This window comes from Dreissena polymorpha, chromosome 2 (assembly GCF_020536995.1).
Source record: "Dreissena polymorpha isolate Duluth1 chromosome 2, UMN_Dpol_1.0, whole genome shotgun sequence".
In the NCBI taxonomy this organism is placed as follows: Eukaryota; Metazoa; Mollusca; class Bivalvia; order Myida; family Dreissenidae; genus Dreissena; species Dreissena polymorpha.
In genome coordinates, this window is record NC_068356.1 from 6,114,262 (window position 1) to 6,124,983 (window position 10,722).

The 10,722-nt window shown below is 37.7% G+C and overlaps 2 protein-coding genes across 2 annotated transcripts in view; one reads left to right on the top strand and one right to left on the bottom strand.

The window, feature by feature from the left end:
* The window catches only part of LOC127865703 (phosphatidylserine lipase ABHD16A-like), a 33,843-nt gene extending 27,730 nt beyond the window's left edge, over positions 1 to 6,113 (bottom strand). Inside the window, exon 1 of the mRNA XM_052405649.1 lies at positions 5,995 to 6,113. Within this exon, the coding sequence (XP_052261609.1) occupies positions 5,995 to 6,037 (43 nt within the window). The 5' untranslated portion in view covers positions 6,038 to 6,113. The remainder of the gene's footprint in view (positions 1 to 5,994) is intronic.
* Positions 1 to 10,722, top strand: part of LOC127865679 (uncharacterized) — a 459,001-nt gene that overhangs the window by 368,692 nt on the left and 79,587 nt on the right. The gene's annotated exons all lie outside the window — the stretch shown is intronic.

Genomic DNA, 10,722 nt, shown 5'->3' on the forward strand with positions numbered 1-10,722 from the left:
TTGAAAGGTTGATGGAGAATTCGCGAGGCCGAACGGCATACATACCCACTGGTACAATCCCAGTGATGTGGCAAAGGCCGTCTTTTCACGGTCCTCTGGTGCCATTTCAATCTGCCAGAAACCGGAACACAAGTCCATTTGGCTGAACCAGGTCGCACCGGCTAATGAATCCAAACAGGCATCTGTTCTAGGAAGAGGGTACGCGTCCTTAACGGTAACATCATTAAGTTGCCTGTAGTCACAGCAAAACCTAACGGTAGAGTCCTTCTTTGTTACAATGACAACAGGAGAGGCCCAAGGACTTTTGGAGGCTTCAATGACATCCTGTTCGAGCATTTTCTTGACTTCATTTCGCTCAGCTTCCTGTTTTGCCAATGGTAATCGACGCAACGGTTGTTTAATTGGTAGCGCTTGACCAGTATTAATACGATGTTGTACCCGGTTACATTTTCCCAAGTCACTAGAATGTTTTGCAAAAACAGAACTGTATTTTAATAATAATAATGCTAACTGATGACACTCTTCTTTAGCTAGAAATTTCGAGCTTCTATCATAAAGATCTTTTAAATGCTCAGGCAAATCAGTTCTACTGGGGTTTACAATTTTATTTTCACTAGTTGGTGTCACTGATCGTACTTGAACTTTATTAAAAATTTCTTGATCAATGTATGGTTCACAAGTGCCAACTGATTGGTTTTCGTGTAAAGTTACAGAGCTGTCGGAACAGTTTACATAATTAATTTTAAGGTCACTATCGTTTGTAGTTAACACACCAGGCAACATAAGACAGTGAGGATTTGCAGAGCCGATAGGTTCCGCCACTGAGTACTTTGTCAGTTTATCTTTATTAGAAATGCCGACGGATACAAAAGCTGCGGAATTGGCAGGAATTACAATTGTCCTGCGCACAATAACGCGACATGAAAAAGATTTTTCAGAGCCCACAAAGCACGGGATCTCATTACAATGGGTAACAAGTTTACCGCTTTTGTAATCAATAATTTCAACATATTTCAAGAGAAAATCCTGGCCTATTATGCCATCTTGCGAAATGTCACAAACTAAGACCTCGATGTTGAAATTACAACCATTTAATGTAACTTCTAAAGCAGTTTGGCCATGACAGTTAATTTGATTTGAACCGGCATCGAATACAGGGGTTGCAAATGGAGTTAATAAGTATTTTGAAAGCTTAGGCATATTTTGATAAACGGTACTTGATAAAATGGAGCATGTTGCACCGGAATCAATTAAAAATTCTACTTCTTGAACATCAAGTTTGCCTGACACGTAAAAACCATTGTCCCAAACTTTATCAGAAAAACTACCGGTGCGAATTACATTTCCAGCAGGCCGATTTTGATTGGATTCAGTCGACACATGACCTACTGGGTCGACCGTGAGCCGTTTCCCTGAGACAAATGTGCAGGAACGTTTCGAGAAACTTCGCCAAACGATTGACGTTCACGCTGAGGACAGTCCCGGAAGAGATGCGCTTCCGAGCGGCACTTGAAGCACTTGCGCGACTCGCTCTTTGTTTTGGGTGACTGTTGCGTTGATCTTGCCAGAGACACGCTTTCAAGACGCTCCAGGCGGGAGTCCAGACCCTTAATGAGACCTGACAACTTCCGGTCTATGCCGTTGGTGTCTACGGCTCGAACACGGCTGGATCTTTGTTGATCATACCCGAGGATCGACTCATACTTATCGATCACTGCAGCGGCCTCGTGAATACTGGAACAGTTGTTGTCGATACAGCGACACTTCATTTCGGGTGAAATTATTTTATACAGTTGATTTAAAGCAACAATGTCCTGTGATTGTGTGTTCAATTGACTGTACGCTTTCTTTGTGAGTTGTCTTATGTCGTCACAAAGAGAGATGATGCTTTCTCCGGGCCGGCGCTGTCTATTCTCCAACATCCCAAGGTACTTCGATTCATGAACACTGCTGCCGAATCGTTGTTTCATACGTTTTACCAACGTACAATAATCGCGGCGCTCGTACTCGTCCAGGCTCATATAAAACTGCCTCGCCTTTCCTCGAAGACTGGATGCTAGGAATAAAACACGGCTCCTCTGGCTCCAAACACCAAGCTCGGCGCAATCCTCAAAATGGGAAATATAACTCTCCCAAGGCTCTTCGCCGCTGTATGGCTCTGGCTTGAGATGGGGGACATGTTCGGATGTCCTCAAGTTGTAGCCGCGGTCAACACCTACGTTGTTGAAATTAAGATTTTGCGCTCGGCCATGTCGGGGCACGGGACTGGACCCTGCCTCGGAATCACTTTCCGACGTCGGAACAGGTGTTGCTCGCTGACGTCGACGATGGCGACCAGTTGACATTGAATAAGTGACTGAAGCTTCGCTCCTTGTTTCAATTTCGCTATTCTCTAAATTTCTAAAATTTAACACGACCTCCGAATCTGAACTGTCGTTAGCCATATTTAAATTGTCACTTATTTTATAGGAATAGTGAAATATTTATAGATTTATAGATCTATTATACATAATATTTATTAAATGTTCCCTGTACACAGGCCTTTTAAATACACACAATGTGTAAGTTATTGCAAAAAGAACACACACAAATATTATCTTTTATATTATATTGCGATTCGTGAATCACGGGTGAAATATTTTAAAATATCGATGGATATGCCTCTTTAAATCACTTCAGCACTCGATGAGAAACATATTACGTCATATATTCATTCAAAATGACGTTATCACATTGGAATTTACTATAACTTCAGGCGGGTTGTAAATCGTCTTCGGCACTTGACGATCCCACTTCTGACACCAATTGTGGCGTCCGTCAGGATGTTTTTTTTTAGCTTTTAGGGTATTATGTTCTTATAACAAGACGTGTAGCAGTTTAAATAATATATTTTTTAGTAGGTTTAATATGTTATTGCAAAATTAGACAAGTTTGGTGGACACTTTCTCGGAAATACGTTACAAGTTATTTTTAGTTACCCAAGATGTTTTTACTCACTTTACTGCCCAGACAAGTGGAGCTACCAAGATGGAAGTTGTGCTGTCAAATTCAAATTCTAGCGCCCTTATATACTTTCTGGAAAGTGCCCACGTGACCTTAACTGACCAATGACCATATGACAGCCTGCCAGCATAATAACAATAAACCAATAGGATTCTGACAGCTCGGGAATCATCCAATCAGAATCCGTCAGCCTGAGCTGTCAGAATCCACAATGATGCTGGCAAATTCTGTGTCATAGCGGCCATGACAGGTCAGATTTATGCATAACATTTACATAATAATGCATAAATATGGCTTGTCAATAAACAACAGGATCGAAATGGAAACAATACACATAATACTAATAGTTCTGTTTGTGCAGTTAATAATTCGTGGTATTACGGAATAAGTCATGGAAATGAAATGGATTATTGTGTTAAAAGGATGTAAACAATGGACATTGCAAGCCTTACACGAATAACAAGGTAAGTGCAATTATCATCATCATCATCATAATCATTAGTAGTATAACAGTAAACAATAAAGCATTTAAGCATATAATGGGTGTGGGGGTGGGTCATTACAATATGTACATCACCATAAACATGCAATACCACAACTAAATCATAAAATGAAATCCTTTCGACCAATGGGTTTGTTGTTCATTATTACTTTATATGCCCATTAGATTAACCATACATAGGGTATACTATACGTTCGTTATAGAGTCATAAGATAGTGTTAAAAAAAACAGCCCCTAATTATCAGATTTGTTGAATAGGTCCGGTGGGGTATCCAGAGGGGGTTATCATGCAATTGTCAAAATGGCGACGGCCATACCGAGACGGTTATTTTTCACCGTTTTATACCATGTATTACTTCTGTTTATTTTTAAAATGATGCTCACTTTCCAGCCATATCAGTAAAAAAGTGATTAGCATTTATTTCGTATTTAAAATCGCTTTATATCTCGACTTTAAACCCGCAAATTTTCTTAGTGGAGCCCTAATTAGGTCATCCCGCTAAGAAATTTTGCACCGAGTAAAGTCGAGATATAGAGCGAATATTACTATGAAATAAAAGCCAGTAACTGTCTTCCTAATATTGCTGGAAAGTGAGCGGAATAAAAAAAACAAGAGCACCGCCTTGCGGGTGCAGACCGCTCATCTATTTTCTTTTTAAAGGTGAAGGGACTCTCATTTTCAATCACAAAGGAGGGAGGAGTGGAGTGAAGAGGGGTGTATAGTGTGGGGTTGTGGACATTTATTACATTATCTTCCAAAAAAGCGAGATGATCTTAAAAAAAAAAAAAAAAATCAAAAAAAAAAAATTGGGGGGGGTGGGGTGGGGGGGGTGGGGTGGGGGTATAGTGTGAGGGTGTGGTGGTCATTTGTGAGATGATCTTAAAAAAAAAAAAATAGGGGGGGAGGGGGGAGAGGGGGGGGAGGGCACGGGGGATGGTTTGGGTGAAGTCTATTGTGGTATGTCAGGTAAGAGTAGTTTCATCAAAGTATCAATCAAATCTAATCATAAATAAAGAAGTTATGGCAATTTTAGCAAAATTTAATAATTTGACCTTGAGAGTCAAGGTCATTCAAAGGTCAAAGTAAAATTCAAGTTGCCAGGTACAGTAACCTCATGATAGCATGTAAGTATTTGAAGTTTGAAAGCAATAGCCTTGATACTTCGAGTGGATCGAAACACAAAATTTAACCATATATTAAAAGTTACTAAGTCAAAAAGGGCCATAATTCCGTAACAATGACAACCAGAGTTATGCAACTTGTCCTTTTACTGTACCCTTATGATAGTTTGTGAGTGTTCCAAGTATGAAAGCAATATCTATGATACTTTAGGGGTAAAGTGGACCAAAACATAAATCTTAACCAAATTTTCAATTTTCTAAGTATAAAGGGCCCATAATTCCGTCCAAATGCCAGTCAGAGTTACATAACTTTGCCTGCACCGTCCCCTTATGATAGTTCATAAATCTTGCAAGTATGAAAGCAATAGCTTTGATACTGTAGGAATAAAGTGGACCTAAACACAAAAACTTAATCAAATTTTCAATTTTCTAAGTATAAAAAGGGCACATAATTCTGTCAAAATGCCAGTCAGAGTTACATTACTTTGCCTGCACAGTCCCCTTATGATAGTTAGTAAGTGTTGCAAGTATGAAAGCAATAGCTTTGATGCTTAAGGAATAAAATGGACCTAAACACAAAACTTAACCAAAATTGTCAATTTTCTAAGTATAAAAAGGGCACATAATTCTGTCAAAATGCATGCCAGAGTTATCTAACTTTGCCTGCCCAGTCCCCTCATGATAGTAAGTAAGTGTACCAAGTTTGAATGCAATAGCATTGATACTTACTGAGAAAAGTGGAACTAAACGCAAAACTTAACCAAAATTTTCAATTTTTTAAGTATAAAAAGGGCACATAATTCTGTCAAAATGCACGCCAGAGTTATCTAACTTTGCCTGCCCAGTCCCCTCATGAAAGTAAGTAAGTGTACCAAGTTTGAATGCAATAGCATTGATACTTTCTGAGAAAAGTGGACCTAAACGCAAAACTTAACCGGACGCCGACGCCAACGCCGACGCCAAGGTGATGACAATAGCTCATAATTTTTTTCAAAAAATAGATGAGCTAATAAATACAAATAATACAGGGTATAAAACAACAAAAAATACCTGCCTCGGCATGAACGTCGCCATCTTGTTTCTCACGTGATTACCCCCTCTGGATATCAGTATGTAAAGAAAATTGGTAACTGTCACATTATTTCCATACCGTTCAGTTTACAGAGGTAGGTGTGAACACTGAAAACAAGAGATGTGCCACTACAGGTGTATCTTACGAGTATCCAGAATGCCGACAGTCTGGCATACAGAAAGATTTTGCACATAAAACATACAGCAGAAAGTATCATCTGAAATGCTTACTCTGATCCTTTGACTTCAGACTTGCTATTCTACTGAAATCTGCAGTTAAAATCCAACTGACTTACCCACAAGAGTGTTTACAAGGGCTGTGGCACCTGGATATGCCATTCTCCGACCAAACGTGTTCGCACAAATGTAGCTGCAAAAAGATTAAGGTAAATAAAAGCTTTAATCTAATTATAAATTTATACAAAGGGTCGTGAAAAAAAATATGTTTTCATATTTTTTCCAAAGCACTTAATACTCTTGCCCATGAATTTAATTAAGCATCCTTTTTGGTGATTGACACCAACTTAGCTGTTACAAGAGCTATGTAACAAAAAGGATAAAGAGTACAGTTTGGTCGTCAGTTCCGAAAATTCTCCAGTTCCGAAACAAATCGAAATTAATTTAACATTAAAAAAACAAACTTACCACTTTTAACTAAACAAATTATTCAGTCATAAACAATACTATTTGATTTTTTTTCCCTCAAAAACCGGAAGTAAACAAACAAGTCTAAACAGTCACCATCAATGAAAAGCTCGCAGACATTTTTTCGAATGGCGCGAATACTCTGTCTGCAGGCATGGTGATCCGTGAGAAAGAAACAATTATTTTCCTAATCCATTGTCAAAGGTAAGTGATCATGGTATCGATTAGAAGGATATTAATCAGAGAATCAGAAAACAACTAGGTGTATATTTACAGTTGAACTGTTGATTAAAACTAGCAAAATAGACAGTCTGGTACAGATGCGTAACGGGGGTTGCCTCAAATGTATTTATTAACTTTCACACAGCTATTTAAACGGGTCAGTGTAACTGACATTTGAATAATTTGCGTAAATTAAAGTACAGGGAAAGTTTGAATTGCATAAAAAGCTTCAAATTTTTATTTTAATTGAAATTAAACGACAGTTAAATTTTATAATATCGTGTCGACGAAAAGGTTAGACATCGATCACATATCAAATATGTTTGCAGTTAATCTTCATGGACTTAAACAACTCAAAATGGGAATATCTTGTGTGCACCCTTCATAAATATGCATATCTGTATCATTTTTGTAAAAAAAAAAGAAATTGTATTACTTCATACTACTTGAAAATAACTAAAGTTTATATTAAAACTGACAAAATACTGAATCATATATATGACTTTGTGTTCATTATAAGGAAAGTGTGCACAGACAGGTGATTGGAGGCAGGCTTCAGTGCATAGCGAGACCTCTCACCCAAACTACATGTCATTGGCGTCCACAGCATTCTCTTATTCCACAGTCCGAGGTACATTTACTAGACTGACTAGTTTTTTCACATTTCTTTAAACTTTCTAACCTTAATAAATGCTCTTCATCAATAGTTGACACAATGAAAAATTCATCATAGATTGTTAACAGTTTTGTGTTGGGATTGTAGTTATACTCCAATATTATATAAGTTTATCTTTGAAACCTATATTAACAAGGGCTGTTTGTAAAACATACATGCCCCACATTTGGGCTGTCAGTTGTAGTGGCAGCCATTGTGTGAATACGTTTTTTGTCACTGTGACCTTGACTTTTGACCTAGTGACCTGAAAGTCAATAGGGGTCATCTGCCAGTCATGATCAATGTACCTATGAAGTTTCATGATCCTATGCCTAAGCATTCTTGAGTTATCATCCGGAAACCATCTGGTTGACGGACGTACGACGGAGGGACCGACAGACATGTGCAAAACAAAATATACCCCCTCTTCTTCGAAGGGGGTCATAATAACTAAACCATATAAACGTGTTTAATATTACAAAGGCGTGCGGGGACAGGCGATTGGAGATAGAACCTCTTGCCCAGTCATCACGTTTTCTCTTCACATTATACTTAAAAATGATATATTACTTTAACAGACTGCAAACCTATGCAGATACTATTCATGTCTTAATATGTACTTTTTAAAGAAAAAAAACGGAGTCTCTGATTTGCATTTATGTGTGTCTCCATCCATTTGCTGCATATTAGTACCTGTTGTTTAACTAAATATGTAAAATAGTAATTTGTTGTGTAACCCATCTTGACCATTTCACCATATGGGGTAGTGCTGGATCAATGGTAAATGATTTACAATCAGCATGAATTGATATGTTGGTTCTATTGGCTTGGCCGATTAATTGGCATGCATCAATGCATTCAGTGTTGAGAAATCACAGTAAAGAAACCTCTGTTTTTATTTCAGGATATGGGTCCAAGAAAGAGACCTTCACATGTGAGCAGTCCTGCCCAATCAGAGGCAAAGAAAATTTCGAAGAAATATCGTGGGAACCGAATGAGTCCTGGGAGAAAACAACGAGTGAGGAGGGTTCTGTACAGTCTGACTGTAGGTAAAGATGTGTCGTTGCGGAAAGCTGCAATGGAAAATGATCTGTCTTATTCAATGCTATACTGACGATGGAAAGGAGAAGTTGACGTTTTTAAATTAAGCTGAATAAGAAATTTCTTTACTTGTGGTGACCTTGATTTCAATTTGAAAAAAAAAAGTCTGATATAGTAGTTACCCCCCTTGTTTCAAAATAAATCTATTTTTAGTCGTGGCGACCTTGACCTTGGAGATATTGACGTAATTCTTTCTCGAGACACACCGTCCAATGATGGTGAACAAATGTGCCAAATAATTTTAAAATCTCACAATGAGCAACAAAGTTATGGCCCGGACAAGCTTGTTCCGCCCGCACATCCACCGACATTCGCCAATCTAATAACCAGTTTTTTCCTTCTGAAAACCTGGTTAAAAAATACAGTTGTTTCATGGTCATAATATTAGGTCATTACCCCAACCCTGTAACTGTGATCAAAATTTTATCTGAATTACTAGTATGAGCCTCTTTTTACCTTGACTTTTAATTTCTTTTTATTTGGTGCTCACTTGAAACTTAATCTATTTAGGGTCATCATGTAAGATTCTATGCCAATTCAAATAACTCCTGACCAGTATTTTAGCCAAATGATGCCCCTTTTGAAGATGGAAAATGCTTTATTGACATGGAACCAAATAGTCATGGACAGCTATTGTTTCACAACATGAATGTTATTTATTTATTGTTCAATGCCATTGGTAGCAGAGGGTGCCATTCTTTCAGGTCTGTACAGAACAACAGATTAAGTAGCCATTTTCATGAGAAAAACCAGGATATGGTGCATCTGCATAAATTGTTATCTAGGATCAGCCTGTGCAGTCCAAAAAGGCTTAATCATTACCCTTTCACTGTATTTACTGTTTTAAGAATCTATTTTTTAAACTGAAACATTCATGACAGATCAGCCTGTGCAGACTGCAGTGGCACAGGCTAATCTGAGATAACAATATATGCAGATGCACTGCACTATGTTTTCTCTTGAAAGGGTCCATTTGTTTTTGTTTTCTGTATTGTGTATTTTTGTTTTCTTTATTGATAATGTTATAACAAGTTCTGTGATTTATACATACCAATCAGGTTATGTTTGTTGATATTTTAAGAATGTTAAATAAACGATTTGACAGTTAAATTTTTTAATTTTTTTTTGCTATTGAAGAATATTAACCGGAAATGGAGAAACTGTACGATCCAGGAAAAACATAAACAAAAATTTATATTAGAAACTTCCTGAAAATCAGGAAAGAGGTTGAAATTATCTGACAAAATCCCTATATTCAAAATCATTGTTGGTCGCTGTTTTAGAGTATACATTGATAATTTTGTTAGTGATTCGGAACTGACGGCCTCACTGTACCCCTGCACTGTTATGTCACAGGAATAGAAACCATGACCTTGGCTAAAATGACGTGCATATATTTAAGGAACATGTGGATCACTGTACCTGATCAATGTGTGCTGCACATCTACACTAGATGGTGATGATTTTTTTTTCAAGTTTCAATTCAATTGCTCTAGAAATTCAAAAGTAGTTTGCTTCAGAAACTTAAAATACATTATGCTTCTTGCATAATAATAACTAAGCATAAGGGCACATTACTCAAAAGCATGTAGATCACTGCACATGAAATAGGTGTCTTGAACATCTACACTTCACGTTTCAATTTAATAGCTTTAGAAATGTAAAAGTAGTAAGAACTTCAAACTTACAACTTTTCAAGCATAACAAGATGTGTTTGTGAAACACTATGTCATCCCCATATATTTGACCTTGAAGAATGACCTTGACCTTTCATCACCACTCAAAATGTGCCGCTCCATGAGATACACATGCATGCCAAATATCAAGCTGCTATCTTCAATATTGCAAAAGTTATGGCCAATGTTAAAGTTTGACGCACAAACCAACAAACAAACAGACAGGGCAAAAAACAATATGTCACCCACTATAGACTGGGGGACATAAAATGGCTAAGTTCAAGGTCACATTATTCAGGAGAGTGTGAATAACTGGGCATTAACAAGATGCTGTGTCTTATACAAGCTGATGCCTCCAGGTGTTAACCCATATCAGTATCAATAAAGGGCCAAATGACTTCCAATTGTGCTAATATCTATACAAAACTACCTTTTTCGACTTACATTTTGTTGTTTTGTTTTTGTTTATACCAATGGATAATTTTGAGGGTTTTTTGGAGGGGGTAGCAGCTTGGGCAGGTGTTTTTTTGTGGGCAGGGGGTGGGTGGGTGGGGGTGATACTAATCTCATGCCCAGTGCCTGAGCTTTTATCTAGTGGTAAAAATCTTACAAACGGATCGCCAGACAATGTTCAATCAATCACTACCCTTCCTCCCAGCAGCGTATATATCGAGGACATATACAGTTATGTCTTGAAAAATCTACCTATTTAAGTTTTCTGTTGA